Below are 27,144 nucleotides of genomic sequence, written 5' to 3'. Positions count from 1 at the left end.
CGGCCTCCCGGGTAGGAACCGCCACCAGCTGCCCTGGGATGCGGCCCTCAGCTACGGGCCCTCGGGCAGGAGCGTTCACCCGCTCCCCTGGGTGGGGATGCTCGCACACTCGCCTCTCCACCGTGGCCCTGGTTCTCTCCACCCGGCGGGAGGGCAGCCGGGGCCCGGAGCTGCTGGCCGCCTGCCTGGAGCTGCAGCCTGGGGCCTCCGCAGGGCCCTGGGGAGCGGCGCTGAGCTCCCGGGGCCGGAGGAAGCCTGGGGAGAGGCTCAGCCTGCCGCCACCTCCCCGGGGAGGACAAGCCCCCGGGGCTGCACAGCCCGTGGGCCGTAAAGCCCGCACCCACGGGGGCTTTGGGGGCAGTACTGCCCCCCTCCGAGGGATGCTGACGCCGGGAGGAAGCGCCAAGGCCCGGGCGCCTCCTCGGGACCCATGCTCCCCGTCTTCTCACAGTCCAGCCCGGCCCAGGGCGGGGGCGGCAGAACGAGAGCCCCGGGCCGGGGGCGGCACAACGAGAGCCCCGGGCCGGGGTGGGGGGCTGGCGCGGCGCCTGACATGGCGGGGCGCGCCCGCCCCGGGGTGACGCGGGGAAAGGGGGGGCGCGCACGCACGCAGCACGCACGCGCCCGCGGGGAGGCGGTGGGGGGGCGTCCCGCGCACGCGCAGAGGCGCGCCCGCCCGCCGCCGCCGCTGCCGCCGGCGCAGCCGCCCCCGCTCCCGCTCCGCCGCCGCGGCCCCCGCCCCGCCCGCCCCCGCCGGTCCGCGGCGCGCCCGCCCGCTCCTGGCCGTGGCCGTGCCCGCGGCCGCGCGGGGCTGCCCGCCACCCGCCGCGCCGGAGCCCGCGGCGCGCCGCCCATGCGAGACCCCCGCGGCCCGGGCAGCGCGCAGCGACCCCCGGCCGGGCCAGGCATGTGAAGATGTCAGTGGGCTGTGCATGCCCTGGTGAGTGCCGGGGCCGTGGGGGCCGGGGGCGTGGGGCTGGGGTCCCCACAGCTTTGGGGCTGGCTGTGGGGCTGGGGACCGGGTATGGGGGGGGGGACACCCAATGTTATTGATGCTGGGCGCGGGATATGGGGCTGGGGTCCCCGCGGCATTGGCGTCGGGGTCTGGTTGTGGGGCTGGGTCCCCAAAGCATGGGGCCTGGGATCTGGCGGTAGGGCTGGCATCCCCACTGTATTGATGCTGGTGTCCAGCTGTGGTGCTGGGTCCCCACGGCATTGGTGGTGCGGTCTGGCTATGGGGCTGGGTCTGCGGGGCATTGCTGCTGGGAGCTGGCCCTGCAGTTCGGCCATGGGGCTGGGGTCTCCATGGCATTGGTGCTGGGGGCCACTTATAGAGCAGGGGTCAGCAAGGTGTGGGACTGGGGTCCCAGCACTATGGTGTGAAGATGGAGTCCCTATGGTATGGCTGCTACAGTGCAGCTGTAGGACTGGAGTCCCCAAGGCATGAGTGCTGGGGTCTGGCTGTGGGGCTGGGACCCCACAGTGTGAGTGCTGGGGTCCCCATGGCATGGATGCTGAGGTCCGTTCATGAGGCTGGGACCCAACAGCATGGGTGCCAGTACCAGCCCTCAGGGCTGGGACCCTGCGAGCAGAGTGCTGCAGGGGCTTTGGGCAGGCATGCAGGTGACACTGTGATGGGTGACCCCCATGGAGGTGTGGGGCACAGGGTCCCTGGAGGGGCTTGGCCATGCTGCCAGTGGGTGCTGGGTGCCCCCCGCCATGGCCATTGTAGGGGGCTTGCAGAGGGGGCTCCTTCCCCATCCTGGCCCCTGTGGGCTGGCCGGGCTGATGGGTTACCCTGGGGGGTGTGACAAGTTGGTGAGGTCTCGGCAGGGTGCTCTCGAAGAGATGCTCACCCAGACGCCTGGGGTCGGAGGCAGGTTTGGGGCAGCTGGCCCGGCTGCATCGCCTGCTGCTGTGTGCAGGATGTCACTGTGCTGGGAGCAAGGCAGGGCAGGGGTCCGGGTGGGCTGCCGGAGCCTCCGCCAGCACCAGTTCCCAGTGGCGCCGGGTGCTGGAAGGAGGGAGCCCTGCCCAGGGGTCCTGGTGTTTGGGTTCTGCCGTTTCCCAGCGCAGCTGGCACTTGGGGTCCCCGTGGGGGGACGGCAGGGATGCTCCTCAGCCCAGCTTCCACAACCACTTTCCGGTACCCTGGCAGTCCCAAGGGAGCCGCTTGCCAGGCTGAGACTCCCGTGCTGGGGGGCCGGGGGGGGCAGCGGGACGCTGTGACAGCACATGGTCCCTGTGCATCCGCCGGCGCTGCCTCTCTTGAGGCTGGATCCACGGGGCGGGGAACGGGGGTGCCCCAGCTTGGCGCCCCCCCGCCCCTGCACTGCCTGCGCCTCTCCGCCGTGTTTCCATGAAGGCAGGCGGCCCCTTCCCCCATCCTCCTCCTCCATCTCCCACTGGAAGCTGCCAGAGCGCTGCTTCCTCAAGCAGAAAGTCACGTGAACCTCCCTTCGAGCCAGGCCGAGCAGCCACAGCACCCGCCCTGGCAGGGACCCCGCACCCGGGGGCTCGACTCCCCCTCCCCGGCACCCCCTCCGACCTTGGCCGGGGTCCCGCCTTGACGGAGGAGGCGGCAGGGCAGCGGCTAACGGCCGAGCCCCATCGCGTCCCCCGGGAGCTGGCCCCATGCCACCGGGAATGTCATCGCCATATTGGTGGGCGCAAAGCGGGGGGGTCCTCCCTCGCTGCGGTGATGGGGGGCTGTGGGGTCACCCCACAGCTGGGAGCATCCCTGCAGATGGCTTAGTGTGTTGCGTCCCCCCGCGCCAGCACTGCTGCCCACTCCCCCGCGGCGGGGAGGACACGCGGGTGCGAGCGATGTGCATGTGCCCCCCGCCTCTCCCCCCGCTCCCCCGGCGGGCCTGGGTGGCACATCCAGAGCCGGCGCCCCCCTCCCCCTTCCCCTCCCCGGACTGTTTATCGGAATATAAAAAAAACAAGCTCTGCTGCTGGCCTCCCGCCAGCCAGAAACATTTAATGAGCCGCTCTGCCCAGGCTGCTCTTTGGGGCTGCGTTAACTTGGAGGAGTTTCCTGCCTGGGAGCTGCTGCTGGGGGAGTTGCAGCCACCCCCCCCGTTCAAAATCGTGCCCTCCCTGGGGGGCAGAGTGCTCCCTGCTATCCCCGAGGCCCATCCTGCCCCCCTGCAGCTCCTCCTGCACCCCTCTGGGGATGTTCTCCCTGCTCCTTGCCTTCCTCTGCAAGAGGTTTGGGGCATGGGGTGGCTGCCCAGCTGGGAACCTGTGACAGTCCTTGTGCCCAAGGGTGGTGGGGAGCTGCTGGGGCCAGTGGAGGGCTGGGGGGGCCTCAGCCCCCAGGCCAGAAATGGAGATGTGAGCAGGGAGAGGGTGCCAGGCTCAGAGTGGAGCCAGCAGCGGCCGGGGCGGCAGCCGCTCGGTGCTGGTGCTGCCGTGCCTGGGGCCTCTCGGAGCAGGACTGGCAGCCTGGCCACTCACCTCAGCCCTTCACACCAGGCAGGTCTTGCCATCCAGAGCCCGCAGGGTCCTGACCCCCAGGTGCGCCGTGCTCCCAGTATGCTCCGCGCTTTTGAAAATAATTTTTATTATCATCATTATTTTTCACCCCGTAGTGATGATGTCGGTGCAGAGAGGGGGAGGAGGGGAGCAGAGCTGTGCTCCCTCCCCACGGGGCTGGCTTCAGCTCCAGCTCCACTGCAGGGAAGCAACATTCCCGAGGTCAGCACCTTCCCTGGGAGGCCTTGCCTGCCTGTGCACCCCTCTGGCAGGAGGGAGGACTTCCTGACCCACGTACTTCGGGTCCTGGGATGGACATGCCCATCGTCATTTCCCTCCTTTCCACCGAGCCGGTGCCGTGCGTCCCCCGCTGTCACGAGGCCGAGCTGTGCCACGTGCCTCCTGTGACAGATGCGCTGGGAGAGCAATGATGGGGAGTGGGCTGAGTGCTGTGGCGAGGGGGGGTCGGGCAGCCCCTGAAACCCAGGGACTCTGTCTCCAACGCACCCCTTGGGGCTGCCTGGCACCTTGGCATGCACCTGGGCATGCTGGGGGGAGGGAGTGGTGGAGGTCCCAGGCTTCATCCTGCACACCTGTGTGCTCTTTCCTGGGGTCTCTTCATGATGCTGGCAATGCTTGGATGGAAGGTGCCATTTGCCCCATCCTCCTCTGTGCAGCGAAGCACCTGCCTGGTAGATGCCATATGCGCCGTGTCACCTGCCCGTGCCCGCCACACTCTGGTGAAGGCAGGATGGGGTCATGGCTAACCGGAGCTCAGCAGAGTGGTTCCTTGGAATTTTGGGTGTTGGTGTGGGGCTGTACGCATCCCAGCACTTATTGGCGCTGGTGCAAGCTCACCCTGCTGCTGGCTCGGCTTTGCCCAGAGAAACGTGGATGGGGTAGTGCCGTACCTGCAGGCTCAGCGCTGGGTGTCTGCGGGGCTCCGAGGTGGTGTTCTGTGCTCAACACAAAGCTGCTGTGAAAGCTTCTCCCTTGAGGAGTGAGTGGGTGCCAGCCTGCAGGATGGGACTGCTGGGACAGGAAAGTGTCCCTGCAACCCAGGAGCACTTGTGGCCAGCAGTGCCCCTGGGAAGAGCCGGAATGGGAGCAGCCTAGACGTCCCCTGCTTGTCCCAATTCATGCCACGCTTTCCTCCCCTCTCTGCTGTGGGATTCTCCGGCCACATCTGTGTTTCTGGTGCACGAGGTGCAGGGCTGTGTGGCGTGCGGGAGCGCGTGTCCATGCGCAACCGCTGCCGGTGCATCCTGGGGTGCACTGCACCGCCGGCACGGCCTGCGAGAAACCCCGGCTCCCTGTGGGGTGACGTGTCCCGTGGGGCCAATGTGGTGTGGGTGCACCCCTTCTTTACCTTGTGCCTGGAGAGCAGCAGGTGGCGGGGCTGGGTGCCCCCTCCCTGGGGTGGCGGTGGGTGCAGGCAGCAGGATGGGGCTGGGTGACGGTTATCGGCCTGCCTGCAGGCTGGGGCTGTGGTTTCCTGCCGCTGCCGGGGGGGGAGGGTGCTGGGGAGCTGGCAGGGCTGCCGGGGGCTGCTGGGCCCCACCTGGAGCAGGGATGGTGGCAGCCGTCCACCCGGGACCCCCAGCCCCTGCCCTGGGGGCTCTGCTGGGCAGGGATGGGGTGGCTGCAGCAGGGGTGATGCTGGCAGGTTTTTGGGAAGTTTGCTGCAGGGTGCTCCCAGAGGTGTGGGAGCGTGGGCTGTACACCAGCATGAGGTGGCCCCCTTGGGCAGGGGTGCTCGTGGGTGCTGGGAGGGACAGGACCCTCCCAGAGCTGTCTGACCGGGCCCCCATCACCGCTCACTCCCTTCCCTCCCAGGCAGGTTGCTGGTGGGGACGAACGTTAGACCCAGCTGTAATCTCCCTTGCCGCAGGCGCCAGCCCCTGCTCAGCCCTGACCCCACCCTGGCTGTGGGGCAGCCGATAACACCCTGCCCGAACCCCTCTGCAGCCCTTTTCTTGGGGGGGCCCTTTGGGGTGCAGCTCCCGCCCCGCTCTGCCCCTGGCTTTGCGGGACACACAGGCAGGTCCCAGAGGTCCCCCCGCACCAGGGTGACAGTGCCTGCCCCCCCAGCATGGCCCCACGGTGTAGGGGCAGCAGGCAGGAGCTGGGAGTGGTGGAAAGGCCCCCTGTTTTCTGTAGGAGCAGCAGCCCCAGCCCCCTCCTACACACTGAGGGGCTGGTGCTGGGAGCGCAGCCAGATTTCTGCAGCGCAGCCCAGGTGGAGCTGCTGCCTGAGCCGGGCGGGGACACTGGATGTGCTGGGGACAGTGATGGGCGAGGGCTGGCAGAGTGGCAGCCCCCCACGGGGTGTGCAGCCCCCGCCCCCCCTGCTCTGTAGCAACCAGTTGCGCCAACCTCTGCTCTGCTACCTGCACCCTGGCCAGGGTCGTGCACAGCGCCGGGGGCTCCCCGAGGGCAAGGGCTGCTGCTGCCTGCTGCAGGCAGGTGCCCACCCTCCTTGCCCTGCGGGGCCGTGGGTGTGAGCTCTTGCCTGCCCTGGGCTGCTGCCTCCCCGCCGGTGGGAGCAGACGGGAGCACACCACGTTGCAGGCACGCAGCTCCGCCGGGCATGGGGCAAGCCCGGGCGCCCCGACCTGCCTGCACCAACCAGCCCGGGGTGAGCCCGGGGCAGCCGCGGGCAGGGGCAGGCAGGAGCAAGGCAGCGGGAGCTCTCTCCCCGACAGGGACAGCAGTGCTGGTGCGGTGGCACGAAGCTGCTGGAAGAGCCCCGAGTAGGGGTGTCGCCTGGGCACAGGGGGTACCAGACCACCAAAAATCCTTGAGGAGGGGCATTATCTCGCTGAGGATGAGGAGATGCTGTTCATGCTCCTCTGCCTAAATGCTCTGGGCAGCCGCAGCATGCCAGGGCGCCCTGCCTGCTGCCAGCACGTGCGTGGAAGGAGACTCAGACTAGCAGCGAGGTACCCCCTGGATCTCGGGTTGTGCCCAAGCAGGGTGAACAGAGCTGAGTGTCCACTCCCGGTGGGTGTTGGACCCAGAGCTGTGGGGGCTGCTGTCCCCATGCCATGGTGGCTGTGTCCCTGCTTGGCCTAGGTGGCGGGGAGGAGGCAGCCGCTAACAGGAAGGACACGCATGTTAGCAATGAAAACACAGCAGCAGGAGGAAGCAGAAGTGATGCATTATTGATGGAGCTATTTGATGCTTCTATATTCGGAGAGCCACTCTGGAGTGCTCAGCAGCACCGCATGGGGGGTGGCAAGAGGGGTGGGCTCTGCCAGTGGGCACTTACATGCTCTGAGTCAACCATGTGTGACCGTGGCCCTAGGAGATGTCCCCTGCCTTCTCGTGGAGGGCTTACAACACCCACAGGGGCACAGTGACATGTGGGTACCAGGAGGGGTGCCAGCCCTGTGCTCATCCCTGAGGGATTGGGGGTTTGGTGGGTGGCAGCTCCCAGCTGTGCGGGTCTCTGTGGGGATGCTGGGGGTCCTGTTGTGGCTCAAGAGGCAGAGAGGAGGGAATGGAAGGGGAGCAGCCAGGGACCAGGGTGCTCTCCTAGCTGGGGTGAGAGTCCCTGGAGCTACAGGGCTGGGTGTTGAGGGCTGTGCCTTGGTTTCCCTTTTAAGCAGCGGTGCCTGCCCATTGTGGGAGTGAAGAACCTCTCAGGGGACAGTGGGCAGATGCAGGATACTGGCGCTGCCTAGCCATGCTGCATGTCACCCCCTCCCCACCGTGGGATCCCAGGCCAGGAAAGGGGCTGTAAAACGAACCATTCTTGTAACATGAGAGAATCCACCTGGAGCCTCTGGAGGAGCCTTAAAACCCTGCAGCTCTGGCAGGCTGGCCCGGGGCTGCTGCCAGAGGGGCTGGGGCTCGCTGCTGCGGGTGGCCGTGCTGGGGCTGAGCTCTTGCAGGACACGCGTTGCGATATCTCAAGGACATCACGGGAACACTGCGGGGCATTTCTCTGGTGCTGGTGCCACAAGGAAACCCCTTGCCAGCAGGATCTGCCAAAGCCAGCGTGCGGACTGTGCCTTCCCCTCGGAGCCTGCGGCCAGCTGGGCAGCACTGGGGCAGACCCACTGAGCCAGAGCAAGCTGTGATGTGAGGGCAGACATGCCATATGGACCCCGTGCACTTTGGGATCCCGCAGCTCCCTGTAATCTTTCTCCACCTCCTCTTGTTTTGGAGGGGATGGAAGCAGACACGCACTTGCTTGCTGCTAGTCCAGTGCTTGTGTACTCAGGTGGTCTTCTCAGTTCCCTCCAGGATGCTCAAGATGTGACCCTGAAACTTCCCACCCTGCCCTGGCAGCCAGCTTTTCCCCCAGCTCTTGGGTCTTCCTCCTGCCTCTGGGTGTCTGGAAGCGATTCTGGTTTTGAAGGGTTAATCCCAGGAGGCCCCAGGATCTGCCTCCTGCCCGGCATGACTCACCGTTGAGTTTCCAGCCTCCCCCAAGCCTCTCTTCCCTGGGAGACATGGAGCTGTGGCTTCTCCAGCCGAAAAAGGGGGCCCCCGTGTGCCCCTCCTGCCCGTGATCCAGTCATGCATAGCTTTAGGAGGAAGAGAAACCCCTCCTTGGGAAACAGGGAAGCAAAGTATTTTTTTGTTTGAGAGGCAGTAGGATTTGGGGGAGGATGGCTGTTGTGTTCCTGAAAGGGGGGCTGTGGGGTGCATGCCATGCTGCACCACTGCAGGCTGCATCTGTGTGCGTGCGACGGTGCCCGGTCTTGCTGCTCGTTGGACAAGACCAGGAGGTTTGGAAGTGCCAGGCCAGTCCGTCCCCCTGAGCAGGCTGTGCCATTTGCAGAGCTAGCAGATTTTTATTATTATTATTTTTTATGTAAGCATGCATCCATGTCCCTGCTCTACGCCTGCGCCTGCCGGGGCCCTGCTGGGTGTCAGTGCAAGCATGCCCTGCCTCTGCTGCCCGGCTCGCCTGGGATCCCTCACACATGCTCTGCAGGCACACCGAGCCCCGGCCATGGTGATCACAGAGACCCAGGCATCCCGCCGCTGCCGTGGTCCCCACCAGGCTCTTCCCATCTGCCTGTCCGGGATGCATCCCTGTGCTCCCTTCTGCTTCTGAGCTGCTGCTGGTTTCCTGGCCGAGACCTGTACCGGGTATCAGAGCAGGGCTGGGCTTTGGGGAGCCCAGGCAGGCACGGAGACCTTGCTAGGGGGAGAGTGGAGGCTGGAATCCAGGGGGTGCAGTGCCCCATCACAAAAACGCGGGGAGCTGGAATCACCCTCTGCTCCCCCCGCACTGCAGGCACAAGCACATCATGAGGAAGGGGCTCCCCCCACCACTGTCGCCGCCACACACGCTTCCCAGCTGCATCCCAGCCCTTCTGCTCTCCATCCAGCATCTATTTAATTATTAACTCGGCTATAACCATAAACAGCTGGGGCTGCTGCAGCCACGTGGACCAGTCCAGCGCTGTCGTCAGAGCCGAGCAGGGACACGTGAGCAGTCCCGAAGGGCTGCTGAGCCCTGGGATAAATTGCTTGGGGCATGTTTGCTGTGGATGCGCTGAGCCATGGAGCCTGGGGACCAGTGGGGGCTCCTCTCTGACCCCTGTGGCCATGGCACCAGCACTGGAAGTTGCTGGTACAGGGGCAAAACATCCCTCTTTGCAGTATTTTGCAGTGATGGTGCAGTGTTGAGCACTCGTGGCTGGCTGTGCCTCATGCATCCCCAAGCCCTGGAGTGGGAATGAGGTGCGGGGCAGGCTGTATTTAATGGCCTGTCCTGCCCAGGAGGGCTGTGCCACCCCATAGCTGTCGCCAGCGTGGTTTATTGGCCTAACAACAGTGGGTGGCATCCTACCGCAGTTCCATCTCGCCTGGTGCCACACAGATGCAGGCTGGCAGGGGCTGGGCAGCGGTGGGGCAGCATATCGAAGCACTCGCAGTATCCCCCATGCCCAGTTCCCACAGCACCAACAGTGTGGGTACCTCCAGTTGCATGTGCCTTTTGTACAGCGGGGTTTTACCGAGGTTTTTGGGTTTGCAGAGAGTTTTTCTCTCATTTATCTGGGTTTTACAGAGAGTTTTGCTCTCTGTTTATCCACATGCCCCCGGAAAGCAGTGCTTGCTGCAGGTTAGTCTGCAAGGGGAAGGGAAGATTACACACGATGATGTGACGGGGACCAGCGTGGGGATGGAGCCTCCCTCGGCCGAGCGGCATGGACAGCGCTGCAGCAGGGCAGCTCCTGCCTGTCCCTCTTCGGTGCTGGTCCCAGCCGGCAGCATGTGGGGTGGGGAGCAAGGGGCTGCCCCCAGTCCTTGGGTGCAGGATTTTGGGAATGCGTGGGCATGGAAGGGATGGACGCCCATGAAACCTTGTGGCTGAGATTTTGCACCCACCATGTGTGCACTGTCGGGGGGATGAGTATGCTCAACAGGACCTGACTGGTTGTGCCTGTGTTACCCCACGGCTGCTGTTTCAGGGAGGGGACGAGGCGCAGGCCTGGCCGTGCCAGGGTGTAGGAAGGTGTGTGTGCCCCGGGCGTGGGCGTGCACCCGATGCGGGGTGGGAGTGGGGGTGCCAGGAGGTGTTTGGGGAGACGTGCAAGCGCATGCCAGCCCATGAGCATGCACACCAGCCAGCATGTGCAGGGCGAGATGCACCGATGTGCAAGTGTGTGCCTGCAGCAGCCCTGCCTGCCGAGCATGGCTCTCCCACCCACAGCCGGGGGCTCTTGGGGCTTCGGGGGGACCCAGGCTGGGCTCGGGGGTCCCAGCTTGTGTCCCTGCTGCCCACGGGCTCTCCAGCTGGGCTGGGAGTGTAGGTCTGTGCCAGTCTGATTTGCCAGGCCGGGGAGCAGGAGCTCACAAGGGGCAAGTGTGGGGCAAGGGAGAAATGGAAAAAATGGGATTTTTTTTGTAATGGAAATTTTCATAATGGAATTTTTTTTACAAAAATGGAAGTTTCTGTAAAAACTCCTAGTTGGAAGAGGTTGGAGCTTTGTCAAGGAAAGGAGATCTTTTGGGGCTGCTGGCAATTGCAAACCTGTTCATCTTATTTTTATGCCCCCTCAAAAATGAAACAGCTGTATTTTTTTTTCCTCTCCAGAAACTGGGGAAACGGGAAACAAGTTTCAGAAAGAAAAATCCCGAAAAACTTCAAAGAAAACCCCAAACCAAACTAGGGAAAAAAAGTGTATTTTTTTTATTGAAAGTTTCGCAGGGGAAGGAAACGCTTCCCCGGTTGGTGCCGAGTACCCTCAGCGGGACCCGGTTCGTGCTTCCCGGGGAGCGCTGCTACGCGGGGTGAGGGGGAAGCAGCTCTCCGGGGACCCCCTTTTGGCCGTCACCCCCGGTCTGTGGGCACCCACCTTTCCCCCCCCCCCCCCTCCCGGCAGCGAGGGGCCGGTGCGCTGTTGGGGGGGAAGGCGGTCGGTGCGGGGGGAGCGGTCTCCGCCGCCGCCGCAGCCATTGTGGTCCCGGCCGCGGCGCAGACAAAGGAAGCGCCCCCGCCCCGCCCCGCGCCCCGCCCGCCCCGCCCCGCCCCCGCGGCGGCCCAGCGCCCGCCCGCCCGCCGCCCGCGCCGCCGCCGGACCCCCGCCCGCCGCCGCCGCCGTGAGTCACCCCGCCTCCCCCGGCACCCCCCCCGCGGAAGTTTCCCGGTCCCAGCTCCCCCACCCCCTCCCGTCCCCGGTGACGGCCGCGCTCGGGCCGCGGAGGGGTGGGCCGGGGTCCCGCCCGCGCCGCCCCCGCGCCTGCGAAGTTGTGCGCGGCCGCACGGCGCCGCCGCTCCCCGCCCGGCCCCCCGTGCAGACCGGGATCCCCGCTGCAGCCCCCTGCCCGCCCGCCCTCTCTGCTTCCCCCTGCCTGCCCGCCCCTTCTCCCCCCGGCTCCAGCTCCATCCCCGTCCCCAGCTCCCCTCTCCCTCCCCAGCGCCCCCGTCCTTCTCCTCTTCCCCAGCTCCCCTGTGCATCTCTGGACCCCTGGCTTGTTGCCTCCCCACCAGCTCCCTTGCCCATAGCTCCCCAGGTCCCCTGCCTGTCCTCCCCTGCCCGTCTGTCCTCCCAGCTCCCCTCTCCATCCCCCAGGTCCGGGCTTTCGGACAGGCACCCTTAGCCCCGCGGGGTGCAGCCGGCAGCCCCGTGCTCTGCCATGCCCTGCTCCATCCCACCGGCAGCTCCCTTTGTTCTTCCCCCAGCTTCTTCCCCTGCCCGAGCCCCCTGACAGCTACCCTGTGCCCTACTGGTCCCCCCCGTGTGCGCTGTCATGGGGGCCATGGGGCCGCTGCCCAGCTCTGGGGGCTGCACGCCAACCTCCCCTCCCTGCCGGCTGCAACTTCATCCTTGCCTGGGGCTTGGAGGGTCCCGCCAGCCTCCCACGGGTGCCTTGAAGGGAATAAAAGGTCCAAGGGATACAAACGCAAGGGGGCTGCACACCTTCCCACGGGAGCTGCCCTGCTGGGGTAGCTGGGTTTGGGGGGCCATGGGCACAGGGGCTCACCCCTCCTGGCAGACAAGGCACCGGCTCAGCCTGGGGCAGCTGGAGTGGGAGGCCGGGCTGGGGGTGCGCACAGCATCCTCGGTGCCAGGGGAAACTCAGTGCTGCAGCTCCAGCGCAGGAACCGACGTGTGTGCCGGGGCTGCAGAGGGGTGCCTTACCTGGGGGGGTGTTCCCCTGAGGCCCCCCTGGGAGACTGTGTTGTGGTGGGCTGTCCTGATCTCAGATGTCTGACGGGGCTCTGACTCCAGCAGTGCCTGCCAGCCTGCCCACAGGGGATGCACGATAAGATAAGCACCCTGGGGCAGCCCCGCCGGGATTCCTGGGCTTGGGCAGCTCCCGGGCCCCTCACACCAGCCAGTCCTGGTGCTGCAGCAGGAGTCTGTGGTCAGTCCCTGGGTGAGGTGTGAGCAAAGGGTTCAGAGGCTGTGGGGTCCCGTGGGGAATCACCTTCTGGGGTACGGAGCAGTGCACCGACCCTGCATTGCAAACCTGCTTCCTTCTCACCAGGAGGGTCGGAGCTGGCCCATGGGTGCCTGGTGGGTCAGGCAGGAGTGGGAGCAAACACTTGTCTCTGGGATCTCCCCAGTTTGTTCTCCCCGTGCATGCGATAGCACCTTGTCTTGGCAGCTTTGCAGTGACTCCCCGGCACTGGTCAGGTATTGGCTCTTATGTATCTGTTGTAAGTCCGGGCTAATTTGGATGTCCTTATTCCTTCTTTAGAGCTTTTATTGTTCTTGTTGTGGGAGAATTGTGGTTTTCACTGAAGGAGAACCCAACGTGGTTTCTGCTCTCCTGATTTTCTAGAAATCCTGGGTCTGTGATCTGAGCACGTCTTAAAGACTGGGGAGAGAAGCGCTGAGCAGAACCGCGTGCAAGTTGTGTTGCTTGAAAAAGGGAAAGAAAAGTTGTGATCCGAGGGGGAACAGGCTGGTGCTGGAGTGTTTGGTGATACAGGGTTTTTGCTGTTGTTTTGGGGGAGCTTTTCTCCTTATGTGCAGCAGGTCATAGTCCATGTAAAGTAAGAAGAGGCTTGTGAAAAGCCGCAGAATTTCATTTGTGAGCAGAGATGCCTTGGGCTGGGGACCTAAAGCCTCTTTCAGCTTCCTTTTGGAGTGTGGTGTGGAGAGTGGGGAGAGCTGGCAGCCCCGAGCCTCCCCAGCCCCTTGAGATGCGGGAGCGGAGGGTGAGCTGGACCAGTCCAGCCCCAGGGCTCCTTCCCTGTCCTGTGGCTGGCAGGGTGGCAGCAGCACTTGTCCCCGAGTGCTCTCTCCCAGCGTGCCAGCCTTCTGCGCACTTGCAGCTCTGCACCGGCGAGAACTTGAGGTCTGCATAAGAAGTACAAACCCAGGTCCTGCGTGGTGGCAGAGCAGCCGTGGCGCTGCTTCTGGCCCTCTCCTTTGGAAACCTCCTGTCCTCTGAGCAGCCCACGAACGGGGCGCTCCCGCTCGTTCGCACTGCCTGCGTGGGTGTTTGTGGGTTGCAACACTTGCTGCCCCACTGGTTGCTGTTGTTTCAAGCAGACTGGTATTGCGACCGGGGATGCCCGGGTGAGAGGGTTTCCCTGGGGCTGTGCCGCGATGGTGGAGATGGTTTCTACAGTGCTGTCCTGCTGGGGCTGGGACTTGGGGCTGGGTTGCTCATGCCTCGGGAGCACCAGGCAGGTGTGCTCGGCCCTACCCTGTCCCTTTGTTCCCTGGGGTTTTGACCCCATTCTGCGCTGGTTGTTCGAAGCCCTAACACCAGCGACAGCATGTGCTGCGAGCACAGCAGCACAGTGCAAGTCCAGCAACCACAAGTGTTTGCTCTGTCCCCAGCACTGCCAGCCGCCTGCCCCGTGCTTCCTTCAGCCGCTCCCGCGTCAGCTCTTAAACCGAGTCCTAAGAGAGAGAAGTTCAGCCTGAGCAGGGCGGGCAGAGACTTGCCCTGGCATCTTGAAGAAGCAATGGAGGTACTTTGCAAGCTTCAGCGAACAGGTTCCCACCATGCTCACGCCATCCCTCACCTCTGCGTGCATCCCACCGGAGGAGATGGTGAGCGGCCTGGCCCTTGGGGCGAGCGCTGCACCCCAGCGCTGAGGTTTGCCCCCTGGGCACACACCTCCCCGGTGTGGCCAGCTGCGAGGCGCCAGCTCCCAACGCATCTTCACAGCAAGAGTTATCCAGCCTTTTTTCCCCCTGGAGCAGGCGGCTGGCCGGCTGCCAGGGCTGCGGGGCTCCACCTAGGACGCAACATGGAGCGAGGCGGCTGTCGGCGGTGGGGGCCGCCGTCTCCGGAGACTACACGTCCCAGCGTGCAGCACTCGGCGCCGTTGGCAGCGGTGGGGAGCGAGGAGGAGTGTTGCATCCCGGGATGGTGAACCTCCATGTGCCACGTGGGGACTGACAGCCTCCTGTGCTCCGAGGCAGCAGTGGTGCTTGGGGGTCCTGTGGGTCAGGGGGATCAGCCCAGGGATCCCCCTCTGCAGCCGGAGGGACAGACCTCAGCTTCTCGCAGCTGCTCCCCTGCCCTCGGCTCTTGTCTCCAGCTCTCCTGGGCGAATCCTGTCCCTGCGGAGGGCTGCCCCGAGCAGCAGCCCCACAACACCGTGCAGAGCTGTGTGGTTTTGCTCCACCACGTGCGTGGCAGGCAGGGGGCTGGGAGCAGGAGCAGAGATGCTGGCTGCAGCCTCTGCAGGGCCATCGCTGCGGTTGGCTATGCCTGTGAATTTTTCCTTGCTGCCGCAGAGTCTAAAAAACCTTTGAAGATGAAAATCCTAGTTTGTTGGGAGGCTTTTTTTCATGGGATGCTGACGAGGGGTTTTTTTCCAGCCCTGTGGTTCCCACACCGTGCTGGCTGTTTGTTTGCTAATGCTGCCCCGGTGTGTTCTGCAGGAGGGACAGGAGCCTGGCCGCTGTAGGAACCCCACAGGGTGGCAGGGCCCCAGGGTGCAGGGGTCTGGGTGAGAGGGAAAACAGCCAAAAATGTGAAAGGTGCATTCCTGAGGCTGAAACCGGCAGTGTTTGATTATGGATGGCCTTTGAGGCAGCGAGCCGAAAGGAGTAATTAGGGACAGTGGGATATTTCCCCGAGAGTCACAGGAAATGACTGCCTCGTGCTAAGTTGATAGTAGTGGAGCTGAAACTGGGTTATCTGTGGGATTGCATCTGGGGCTCGCAGCCTTGGACGTGATTCAATTTTCAGGCAGTTTTGCAATTGGCAGGGCGTGCTCTTCTCCCGTTTTCCCTCCTGGAGAAATCCCAGTACGTGTGTCTGAATCATCAGAGGGCCTGAATGGGAAAGGGGAGAGTCCTGCCATCCCTAGGGTTAATGAGGGGTAGCAAGGTCTCCCCGGATCCCCGGGGAGTACCCAGCTCCACAGGATGCCTTCCCTGGAGACCCTGGGCTCCAGCAGAACTGAGGCTGTGGTTGCTCTGAGCCTCAACCCTTAAATCAGTGCCCCAGCTCTCCTCGCCCAGTGCTTTTTGGATAGAGCCGCCTTGCAGCTTGCATCAAATTTGTCACTTGATAATAATTAACTGGAGGTAATTACTACTTCTCTGAGCATCCTCCTGAGTTTGCAAGCCGGTCCACAGGGAGGAGCACCCGCTGGTCCAGGGTGCTTTGTGTGCTGCAGTGAGGGGCTTTTGCACTGATGTTGATGGATGTGACCTGGAGCTGGGACACGTGTCCCTCCCATGGCCTTGTGCACAGGGGGCACTGTGCACAGCCATGTGGCGCGGGCAGGAAGGCAGCTTGTGGTCAAGATAAGCTCTGTGGCCAGCTCGGATGTATGCCTTGAGACAAGCAAGAGGGTAATCCCTGTGTGCTGCAGGGCAGGCGGTGCTGCGGGTTTTGCCTCTGTGTTGGTCAGGGCCGGGCAGCTTGCTGGCCTGGTTCAGTCTCTGGATGCCGCTGGGTCTGTGGCATCATCCCATGGTCTCCTCCAGGAATGGTGTCTCCTCTTACCTGGATAGCTTGGCCTCCCAAGAGCTTCAGCTGCATCAGTTCTGCATTTTCAAGGCAAATGGGGATGCTGCAAGTTGAGATTGTCACTGAGTATGTCTCAGACCATGCCTTGGTCTGTGCTGGCCTCGGTTGCTATCAGTTTAATAACAACATCAGGGTTTGCAACTGGCCTCGCTCCATCCCCTCCGCTCCGAAGAAGAGGATAAAGAAGAGATGAAGACAGGTTTATGGGGACTACCCTGTGTGCTTCTGCCTGTCCCAGTTGCTCTGGATACTCCTCTGTGTTTGTCCCCCAGCCCTGCCAGCTTCTGCGACACCAAGCACCATCACTGGGCAAAGCCACATGAATTATTTGGGATGCTGCTGATTTATTTGAGATGCTGCCCTGCACCTGGCTCTGGATAGCACCCTCCTGGCTAGCACCCTCCCGGCAGCCCTGGGCTGGGCTGGGAAGATGGATTTCTTGCTGCTATCACAGCTTCCACACCCCAGCGAGGCAGCCCTGCGAAACAATGCCGCTATTTACACTTTAAAGCCTCGTTAGGCAACCAGGAAGCAGGAGGCACAGTGCATGCCGGGAGGAGGTGACAGCCTTCACATGAAGGCTAGCTCCTCTTCTTCGCTGGGCTGCTGGAAGAAGCAGGATGCTCCCTGGTTGAGCTGCAACTCTGCAGCCTCTTTCAAGCACTGTTTCTTAAATTTTTTTTTTTTCTTTTTTTTTTTTTTTTTAGCCTCTGGAGTCCCTGCTTTGTTGCTGAGCTTTACTCTTGCACCAAAAGTGTGCTGGCTGCCCAGCCAGGGTGGCTCCTCTCTGGGATGGGGAGCACCGATTCCCACCAATGGCTGCAGGTGTAGGAGTGAGATGCCGGCACTGCTTTGCCTTTGTCCTTGTCAGCTCTTTGATCTCTGCTGGCAAGATGGAACGAGGGGAGTGCAGGCAGAGGCCGTTCTCCCTGCTGGACACCAGGGAAGGCTCTGCATGTCCCCTGCCCGGGCAAGCACTGGTCTTGGTCACGGTGCCATGCCACCTCCTGGCTGTGCTGGCTCTGCAAGGTGCCTGCCATGCTCTTGGGAAACCTGATGTTCCCCAGCTCTGGGAACTTGGTTTGGGTTTTAACTGTTCCTGCTCCAGCAGACCCTCTGGGCAGTGCACCAGAACAGCTTTGCCCACAGGGCTGGCAGCTTGCAGGCAGGGAAAGCAGAGGAGAAGGCAGGCAGAGGGCTGGGCCATGCTGGGTTGTACGTGAGTCACTGGCAGAGCACCTGCCTTCTCTTCCCCATGCGCCTGCCTGGAGCTGCTGCATTCGCCGGCCAGCTCCATCCTACCCTCGATGAGGCCATGGCCTCAGCAGAGGATTCTGAGCTGGAGTGTCCCTCTGCAGGGTGCCCTCCTCCCACGCCTCCCCACCAAGTAGGAGCCGTGTGGCCGCCTGCCCGGCTACAGGCATCGCACCGTTTGCCTGGACCTGCCTGGGCTGGTAGCTCACCAGCTGCAGCGTCAGCCTGATTTTTTTTCTTTTGCCGACCATGCACATAATTTTGTGGCGCTGGGCAAGCGCTGAGGGACAGCCACGGAAAGCTTCTCCCATCAATTCGGGGTCCACAGGGGCATCACGCGCCCACCCACCGACCACCATCTCTGCATGCCTGGACCCTGGCCAGACCCTGCCTGGATCCTCTGTGCTCAAAGCAGGGGCCAGAGAGGGGCATAGGGAGACGTGGGCTGGGGCCAAGCACTGGACTTGGCTTGGGAAGGGCCCTGTCCAGCGGGTCTGGGTCACTGTGCTGGCGGGACGGGTCTGGCAGGGAGCTGGGGCAGCGAGAAGGGGAGAGACAGTGATGGAGGGATCTCCTGGACCGGGCAGTGTGACCATCACGTGCGTAAAAGTTGATGTTGATGCTGCTGCTGCTATAAAGTAATTGTGTAATGCACGTAGTGTGAGTGTCTGCAGTGAATGTAGGATTTGGACAGCCTGTGTCAAATCTTAGGGCTATTGTTAGCATTATTTAAAACCACCGAATCCAGGAACGTATCTTAGGCGGCATTAGAAGTAATACTTGGTCAGGATGCTAGTGTTGCTGAGGTCACATAACAGGCTCCTCTCCACTCCTCTAGATCCTGAGATAGGTCACTCAGTGAAGCCCAAAAACAAGTTGTGTCCCTGTTAACCTGCTTGGGAAGGCCCAGGATGGAAATGGATGCTTGGGTCAGAGCAGCGGGCTGGCTCATCCACTCACCCACCTCCAGGAGCAGGGGCTGAGGAAAGACCAGAAGAAGTAGAGTGGATGGAGACTGATGTGCCCCCCTGCTCTCACCACCCCAGGAGACCCTCCTGCACCCCGAGAAGTGAGACGGGGACCAAGGGCAGCAAGGAACCTTGGGGGCTTTTTCCTCCCCGTCGGTGAACAAAAACATTTGAGGATGAGACCTGCTGGGTCTGATTTTTTTTTATCCCCCCTGAGGACATGGTGACCAGAAACAAGCAGTTCAGCTCCCCGTCTCCAGCCACTTTCTCTGCCTAATGAATCGGTGCATTTTCAAGAGAAGACGCGCGCTTTTGGGAAGTTCCTATGCATGAAGCACACTTCAACATCGTGTCATTCAACAGCAGCAAGGAGGAAATGGAAACACTCTGTTTCTGGTGTAATTTTGTTTGAATTATAATTTCCAGTAGGCACAAGTTGACAGGCATTAAAGCAGAGGGCAAAAATTCCCTCGCACCAGCACCTCCCTAGCAGGAAAATTTTTATCCATGAAAACATTAGGTGAGAGCAAGGGGCCGGTGTTGTTAGCAGCTGTATGAGAAACTGTGCCGTGCCCCACTTATCCTTGCTGCAGGCAGGCAGGAGCGAGGAGTGGGAGCAGCAAGCCTCTGGCGGAGCAGCCAGGCTGGCTCTGGTCCCACGGGACTGGTGTGTCCTGGTGGGTGCTGGGGAGGGGCTGGGTTTGGCTGCCACAGGGAAACACGGTGAAAAGGCACTGGAGCCCCAAGAAGACAAGAATCGAGGAGTGCAATGCAGATTTCCGCTGTTGCAAGTTGGATTTAACACCTGGGAGGTGGCTCCCTCTGTTTTCAGCCAGCCCTCGCTTACTCAGCCGCGTGTGTGATCCCTGCGACTGTGGGCTCAGGATCCCAAGCAGCTCGGTGGGGGCGATGGCAACGTCCCCATCACTTGGGCTTCTGCGATGGCTAGCAGGTCACAGTGAGCTGGGCATCTTAGGTCCCAGTGTTGGTGGCACCGCTTTCCTTAACCCTGATGCTTTTTGCTCCCTTCCTGCATCCATCGCAGCTGGGTGACTGCTCCCATCCTGCCCCTGCACCCTTCCCTGCAGCCTGGCCGTGGGGCAGTGCCTGGCACCTCCCGGGCGCTCCGCTCCACCGCTGGGCTCGCTTTCTGCAGCGCTGGCCAGCAATCCTGGCGGCTCGTGGGTGTCGGGAAGCGCCCAGCCTGGGGCTGGGCGGGCGGCCGGCCGAGGGGGATCCCGCCTTGGCCCTGGCTATGCCCAGCAGCCCAGTGCAGCCAGCTTTAGGGCCCACGGCGTGGCGGGGGGAGACGTGCCCGTGCGCGGCGGGGCCGGCTGAGCCGGTAGAGCCGGAGCTGCCTGGCAGCCTGCCCACCGCTGCTGCTCATCCAGGTCAGCCCGGCTGCCCGCCGGCGGGGAGCCGCCTGCCTCGGCAGCGCCTGGGCACGGCGTGCCGGGTCCTGCCAGCCGTGGGGCGTGCCGGGGCTCCCGCGGGGCTTGTGGGGGGATGCTGGCAGCTGCCGCTCCCGGGAACCTGCGGTGGGAGAGGGCCAGCAAGCATGGGAGCCCCTGACTGCCCCTCAGGAGCCTGGATGGGACTGGCTGTGCCAGCGTGGCTGGATGTGGTGGACATCCCTGCCTCCCATCGGTGAGCCCGGAGGGTCCCCACGTTACTTTTGGGGATGTGTGCTGGCTTGCATGCATTGCACACCCCGTGGTCCTCCTTGGGCTCCTCGTCCATTGCCCAAGTGCCTGGGGGGGCAGCAAGGCTTTGGGGTGTGGGATCTCTCCATCCGCCTGGAGCCGGGTGGCCGCTGAAGCGGCAGATGGTGGCTGCCTGGGGACCCGCCATCCATCCCTCCGGGCGATTATTCACCCGTCACCATGACGATAGAAAGGTCACTGAAAAGATCCCGTGTGATTCCCGGGTCAGGTCGGTGGGATTAGGAGCGGCGCGGGAAGGAGGGCCGGGGGGAGGATAGGGCCCAGCCAGCCCCCCCATCGTCTCACCAGCTGGACTGTCCCCCTCGGGCACTGTCCCCAGAGCTCAGCCAGATGAGAACTGAGAAACTCTGGGCACCAGTGGGACCCCCCTGGGGTGGGGCCGGGCCCCTCTGGCTGCCACACCTGAGAGCTCAGCCCTCACCCTGTGGGTCCCATCCTGCACAGGGGATGCCTGGAGCTGTGTGTGGTGTGAAGGGGCTGGGGTGGCTTCGTGGGGGAGCAGAGAAGGGATGGGGCTGTGCCGATGGGGGCTTTGGTTGGTCCTGTGTCCTTCCTCCTCCTGGCAGCAGGGTCTCTGTTTTTGTGGGGTGCCCCTGGCTGACCTATGTCCCCCCTCTCTCTCCAGGCTGTTCCTCTAAGTCATTCAAGCTGTACTCGCCAAAGGAGCCCCCGAACGGCAACGCCTTCCCCCCCTTCCACCCGGGCACCATGCTGGATCGAGATGTGGGGTGAGCTGGGGCCTGAGGAGGGGTCTGTGACTTTGGGGGTTCTCTGTGGTCTGCACCAGAGGGTCTCTTTGTCAGGCTGACCAGCAGCATATGGAGGCTGCAGCACATGGAGTTGAGTTAGTGTGAGGGAAGAGGAGATCAGAGCAAGGATGGGTGGGACTGGGTGGAAAAAGGGTGACATTTAGGATGAAGGACATTCCTTAGCTCTGCAGTGCCAATCCCCTGGGATGACCCAGGACAGGGAGCACTCCCAGCTCCTGCCGAAAGAGCCCCTTCTCCAACCTCCATCCTACCTAGCACCAGCCCCAGCTGCAGAGGAGCTGGATATATCTCTGGAGAGCCGCGGCCGAGGTCCCAGGGGCGGTGGAGCAGCCACTGGTATGAAGCAGAGCCTACTTTAAGGGGTGCAGGTCACCCTATGGGCCCATCAGACATCTGCAGCCCGGGTGAAGCGCATACCACACGTGAGGTCTCACCTCCAGCGAGCCTGACCACCTGCTGCCATAAGCGGTGAAGGGGGGGCTGCAGTGGCTGAGGAGGGAGACACCCACCAGCTCTGACCTGCCTGCATTTCTTCCCCCCCCAGACCTACTCCCATGTACCCACCGACGTACCTGGAGCCTGGAATCGGGTAAGCACGGGGGGCTGGCGGGTAACCCACTAGGAGGGGAGCTCATGTCCACGACAGGGGCGCCTCAGCAGGGCTGGGATGCTGCTGGCTACAGGGGTTCATGGGGGCCCCTGGAGGGCCTGTGTGTCCCCCACCGTGGGCTCAGGACCCCTCCCTACCCTGTGGCTGCCTCTCACTCTGACTGCTTGCTCTGCTCCTGGGCAGGAGGCACACGCCGTACGGGAACCAGACTGACTACAGGATATTTGAGCTCAACAAGCGGCTGCAGAACTGGACAGAGGTGGGGAACTGGGGGAACGAGGGGTGGCCAGGGGTGAGGGGACACTCCCAGGTTTGCATTTTGGGGATGGGGTCCTCTGTGCTGCCTGCCCTCGCGAGCTGCCTTGGCTCTAGTAGGATCCCTTTGGCAGTGGGCTCCTGTCCTACAGTGCAGGTCCACAAGTGCCTTGTCCCTCACCTGGCCATGGGTCAGGGTTCATCATCCCCATCTCTGAGCGCTCAGCCAGGAGCGCAGCCCTCTGTGGGCTGAGCACGTGGCTGCTATGGCTGGCAGCCAGTGTCTGTCTGTCTGTCTGTCACCCCTCCCTGTAACCTGGCATCTCTCTGCCATCCCCAGGAATGTGACAATCTGTGGTGGGATGCCTTCACCACAGAGTTCTTCGAGGATGATGCCATGTTAACAATCACTTTTTGCTTGGAGGATGGACCAAAGAGATACAGTGAGTAGCAGCTTGAGCCCTCCTTGCCCAGGGTATTACTGCTCCAGAAGGAGATTCGGCAGTTGTGCCATGTGGGGGATGCGGGCGGGCTGTCAGGGCTTCGCTGCCTCCAGCCAGCAGGAACTGGGAAACCCTCTCCCCCTGCAGCCCCAAGACACATCTGGGTGAGCCAGGTTTACTGACATTATCTTCCTCCTTCTCCCGCTTCAGCGATTGGCCGGACTCTGATTCCTCGCTACTTCCGCAGCATCTTCGAAGGGGGGGCCACAGAGCTCTACTATGTGCTCAAGCACCCCAAGGAGTCCTTCCACAACAACTTTGTCTCGCTGGACTGCGACCAGTGCACCATGGTCACCCAGCACGGCAAGCCCATGTTCACCCAGGTACCGGCAGCACTTGTGGCTACTCCTGCCCCTCATGCCTTGGTCCAGCATGGCCTCGGAGCAGCTGTGGTCCCATAGGGCAAGGGACACTGATTTCTGTGGCTTCCTGAGTGCCATGCTGTAATCCCATGTGCCCCAGCCAGCTCCTCCCAGCCCAGCATCCCCTTTTTGCAGAGATCCCCTGGCCATTGTGGGCTTGTGGGTTTGGCTTGTGGCAAGTCTCATGGCAGGCAGGGACAAGCCACCAGGATGGTGTCCCAATGTGCAGCAGTGGGTTCCCAGGGGATCTGGGCTGGGGGAAGTGGGGGCAGCCTGTGCCTGACCCTGTGCTCTGCCCAGGTTTGTGTGGAGGGGCGGCTGTACCTGGAGTTCATGTTCGATGACATGATGAGGATAAAGACGTGGCATTTCAGCATCCGCCAGCATCGAGAGCTCATCCCCCGCAGCATCCTTGCCATGCATGTGAGTACCACTCCGTGGCACAAGTGACACAAGACTGCTGAGCTCCTCTCCCTGCTGCTCAGGTTGGGGGGACCTCAACCCTGTCCCCCTATCACAGGCTGGGGTACGGGAGGCCCGTCCCCAGCCCAGATGCAGCTGAGCCATCTGTCTCTCTCACTCCTAGGCACAGGACCCCCAGATGCTGGACCAGTTATCCAAGAACATCACCCGCTGTGGGCTCTCAAACTCCACACTCAACTACCTCCGAGTAAGCATGCGGGAAGAGGGGCGGGCGCAGCTCTGCTCCCGGGGGACTGGGGCTTGGGTGGCCAAGTCTTGTGCTCTCAGGTGCCTGACGCCTGGCTGCCCTGGGGTGCAGGGAGGCAGCAGGGCAGGCTCTGCAAGAGTGGTCTTGCAGATGGGCTGCAGAGCGATGTAGGGCAGTGGATCTCCCGGAGCCTGCAGGCTCCCAGCATGGCGTGGGCCAGTGCAAGGCGGACAGCTGCCCAGCTGAGGGGCTTTAGCTGCAGCCTGGAGCATCGTGATCTAACCCCACATCTGTCTGCTCCCTGCAGCTCTGTGTAATCCTAGAACCAATGCAGGAGCTCATGTCACGGCACAAGACTTACAGCCTCAGTCCCCGGGACTGCCTCAAGACTTGCCTCTTCCAGAAGTGGCAGCGGATGGTCGCTCCGCCTGGTGAGTCTCCCACTGCCTGCAGTGCTGCCTCCAGTCTCCAGGGCTGCCGGCTCAGGCCCTGCCCTCAACACAGTCCCAGCCCCAAAGCCTGTCCCTAGCCTCGTCTTGTGACGCTGGGGACAGTGGCTTGGCCAGCTGGCTTCTTCGTCTGCTGACCTGCCTTCCTGCTGGGGCAGAGCAGGGCTGCAGGCAGCTCCCTGCCTGGGGGGCTGCCAGCTGCTTGTGGAAGGCAAAGCAAGGACAGAAATCTTCCCTGTGCCCTCTCCTGTCCCCTGCACTGGGGGGACAGTGACGCTGCAGAGAGGAGGAGTTTGGCGATGCTGCCCCAGGGGGAAAATGGTCCTTGCAGATAAAGGGTGTTTGCAGAGAAGGGGCTGGGGGGCACTGGCTCCTTCTCGGCACTAACCATGTCTCCCTCCTCCACCAGCGGAGCCAGCACGGCAGCAGCCCAGCAAGCGCCGGAAAAGGAAGATGTCGGGGGGAAGCACCATGAGCTCTGGCGGGGGAAACACCAACAACAGCAACAGCAAGAAGAAGAGCCCAGCCAGCACCTTTGCCCTGTCCAGTCAGGTACCTGTAAGCATCCCGTTTCCATTCTCTCTTCCTCCCGTGGGGTGGAGGGGAGGGCTCCCTGCCCCAGCCCCTGGGAGTGGTTAGGGGGAGACCCCTGGCAACTGCCGGTCAGAGCCCCCCAGCTCTCTCCAGGCGATGGGGAGGAGGAGGGGCTGTCCCAGCTGCCTTCCCTGAGCTGCTTTGCTCCCCACCAAGGGGCCGAGGATGTGCTGACCCACACAGCACCCAAGCCTCGGGTCTTGCAGTGGAGATGAGGAGGTGGCCCTGCGGCTGGGGAAAGGGGTTGTGGTGTTGGGGGACAGTCTGGAGGCCCGGGCTACCCCCACCTCGATTATGTTTCGGGACCGTCTCCCCTTTCAGGATGTGATGGTGGTAGGCGAGCCCACGCTGATGGGGGGGGAGTTTGGGGATGAGGACGAGCGGCTCATCACCCGGCTGGAGAACACGCAGTTCGACGCTGCCAACGGCATCGACGATGAGGACAGCTTCAACAACTCGCCGGCACTGGGGGCCAACAGCCCCTGGAACAGCAAACCGCCCTCCAGCCAGGAGAGCAAGTCAGAGAACCCCACGTCGCAGGCGTCGCAGTAACGGCCCCCCCGCCGCCCCGTGGACTCAGTCCCAACCGATCTACCTGTACATTTGCAACAGAGAGTGACTGGGAAGCGGCGAGGTACTGGGGGCAGATCGGCACTGCGCAGCCGGCGGGGTGCACGGCGCGGGGTGCGTGCCAGGCAGGCAGCCCCCAGCCCTCTCCCACACCGCCTCCCCACTCCCCCCATGCCTGCCTCCTCACCAGACCCCAGGGAAGGGGTGGGTTTCTGAGGCTGTAGCTTCGTTATTGCCCCTTCTGCCTCTTCCTCCCTGCTTCTTCCCCAGAGAGCTTCTCATCCCTGCCCTGATGTGCCCAGCCCCTGCCTGCTGAGCCAGGGGGAATTAGGAGGGAGGTGTCAGCAGTGGCTGACGTGTCCAGGAAGCCAGCGGTGTGCAGATGCCGTGTGTTGGGGTCTGGCACAGCCCAGAGACCCTTCTCCTCCTCTTCCTCCCTGGGTCCTATGGCTGGGGTTTGCTGGGCAGCCACCTGCAGGGGGGTTGCACATCGCCAGCCCAGCCTGGGTCTGGGTGAGGAGGCCAGTGATGGAAAGAGCCTTCCCTGTGCTGCGGGCTCTGCCACGGAGCCTCCTCCAGCCGGGATCGGATCCTGCTGCGCTGGGGTGGTGTCCAGGATTGGGCCCCGTCGCATTTCTGGCTCTCCTGCCCTCTCCCCTTCCCCTCGCTCCCCAGGGGCAAGAGCGCAGCAGGGCCATGAGGGGACTCTGTATATAGGAAGTGCGTGGTGGGGGGCTTGAGGAGGGCACAGAGGACCCGCGGCTCTGCCAGAGCAGCCAGTGCCCTCGGTCCCTGCCTGCAGCCCCTGCGTTTCCCCCCACCCTGCGTGAGTCCGCCTGGGGCCCCTTTGCAATCCCCAGCTGCCCGTACCTCCTACTTTTGTCTTTTTTTAAGAAAAAAAAATAATATTATTAAACTTGTAAGTTTAAAAAAAAGAAAGAAAAAAAAAATTGAAAAGCTCCCCCCACAGCCCCCTCGCTGGTTCCCCCCTCCCTGTCCTGAGCCCTCTCACCCTGTCCTGACTTTTGTACAGGCTTTTTCTCTTGGGAGTCTCGTTTTATATCCAGTTCGGAGAGCTTCAAACCAAGGAGAGACTTTGCAGACTTCCTTTCTAATCCCTCCAGGGGCCGGGGGGGGCAGCCCCCCGCCTCCCTCCTCAATGTAAATCTTGTGTGCTGTTGTCCCTGCTCCCCTTCCTCGGGTTCGTGTACCTCGTGCTTGTACATTTCCGCGCTGTAGACAGTGTGTACGATACTGTTCTTTCAATGTGTTATCACTAGAGCAGGTGCCTCCATTGATGTTAGGGGAAACGATGAAAAAAGTAATAATTTTGGGGGGTTTTTTGGTTTAAAAAAAAAGAAAAAAAAAAAATCCCTTCCAAGGCTTCTTCCAAGGAGAAGACAGGAGGTGCCAGGGGAGGGCGTTTGTGCTCACCAGCTCACCCCAGCAGCCTCGGAGGAGGGTTTTGGGGGGAGCTGGGGGTCTGGGCTGCCTGTGGGCACCCCCCGGCACGGCCCCGAGGTGGGGTTGCAGTGAGCACTGCCACGGGGGTGGTTGCGGGGGGGATATGTGTGCGAGAGGTTTGCGTGTCTGTCTGCGTGTGTGTAAGGGAGCCTGGGGCAGGCGGAGCAGCCCTGCAGTTTAGGGGAGAGGGGGGGTACACCCCCAGAACCCCCCCAGCTCCCCGCTGGGGATCCCACAGCATGTGTCCCACTGCCTTGTGGGGCTGCCCCCCCGTGTGGGGCTCTGCCTACAGCAGGGGGGTTGCCTGCAGCCTGCATCTCGCCCACCCACGGCTGAGGCTGCAGGGGGTGGCTGAGCCGGGGACACCCACACCCCCACTGTCCCCCCTCTTTCTGCTGTCACTGGGGTCAGGCTGGGAGACAGAGGCCCCTTGGCTGAGCCCTGGCCTGATTTCAAGCCCAAAGTCCCTGAGAGATGCCTGCATCGGCTCCTGGGCCCCTGCACGGGCAGCCTGGAGGCAGAGGGCTCAGCCCTGTGGACCCCCAGCCGCAGGCACGGAGGGTCCCTACGGCCCCTTTGCAGGTGGGAGGAGGCTCCAAGGGTGGGAGCCCGGCGTGGCGGGGAGGGGGGGCTCTGCTTTACAATTAAGGTACGATTCTCGCCACCACACTGCTGGGCTCCTCTGAAGGGTCCGGAGCCCCTCGCTGCCCCCACCCGCCCCGGGCACATTGTAATGCCTTTTTGTTTCTTTTTTTTTTTTTTTTTTTTTTTCTTCCTCCCCTCCATAGTTTGTGCCATTTATGAGTCATGTATGGTACCAATAAAATGACTTTTCAGTTTGAGGCTGTCCTGAGCACTTATTTCTGAGTATGGGAGCCAGCCAATGTAGGGATCCCCTTGTGCCCCCAGTACCGTGGCAGGGGGTGCGGGCACAGGGCTTGCAGTGCTCCTGGGATGATGCTGGCTCGCCTCAGGCTGCTGGTTCCCAGCCAAGCCCCATCCAGCTCCCTGCTGCGTCGTGGAAAGCAGAAGTCCCAGCAGGGTCAGTGGA

The 27,144-nt window shown here is 62.8% G+C and overlaps 1 protein-coding gene across 3 annotated transcripts; it reads left to right on the top strand.

Annotated features, from left to right (window-relative positions):
* Window positions 1–774: 774 nt before the first annotated feature.
* On the top strand, window positions 775–26,933 carry LDB1 (LIM domain binding 1). Of its 3 annotated transcripts, none has more exons than XM_065639303.1 (11): window positions 775–940; window positions 20,472–20,574; window positions 21,161–21,205; window positions 21,410–21,485; window positions 21,822–21,924; window positions 22,135–22,307; window positions 22,647–22,769; window positions 22,933–23,016; window positions 23,324–23,447; window positions 23,875–24,017; window positions 24,381–26,933. In XM_065639303.1, the coding sequence occupies exons 1-11, from the start codon at window positions 916–918 to the stop codon at window positions 24,609–24,611; spliced, it is 1,230 nt and encodes a 409-aa protein (XP_065495375.1). In that variant the 5' UTR covers window positions 775–915; the 3' UTR covers window positions 24,612–26,933. The 3 variants fall into 3 exon arrangements, with proteins under 3 accessions (XP_065495375.1, XP_065495374.1, XP_065495376.1); XM_065639302.1 differs by having other exon boundaries at window positions 23,875–24,023; XM_065639304.1 differs by lacking the exon at window positions 775–940 and adding an exon at window positions 11,026–11,046 and having other exon boundaries at window positions 23,875–24,023.
* Window positions 26,934–27,144: the final 211 nt, after the last annotated feature.

This window comes from Caloenas nicobarica, chromosome 7 (assembly GCF_036013445.1).
Source record: "Caloenas nicobarica isolate bCalNic1 chromosome 7, bCalNic1.hap1, whole genome shotgun sequence".
Classification (NCBI taxonomy): Eukaryota; Metazoa; Chordata; class Aves; order Columbiformes; family Columbidae; genus Caloenas; species Caloenas nicobarica.
This window is presented reverse-complemented; position numbering and strand designations above follow the sequence as displayed.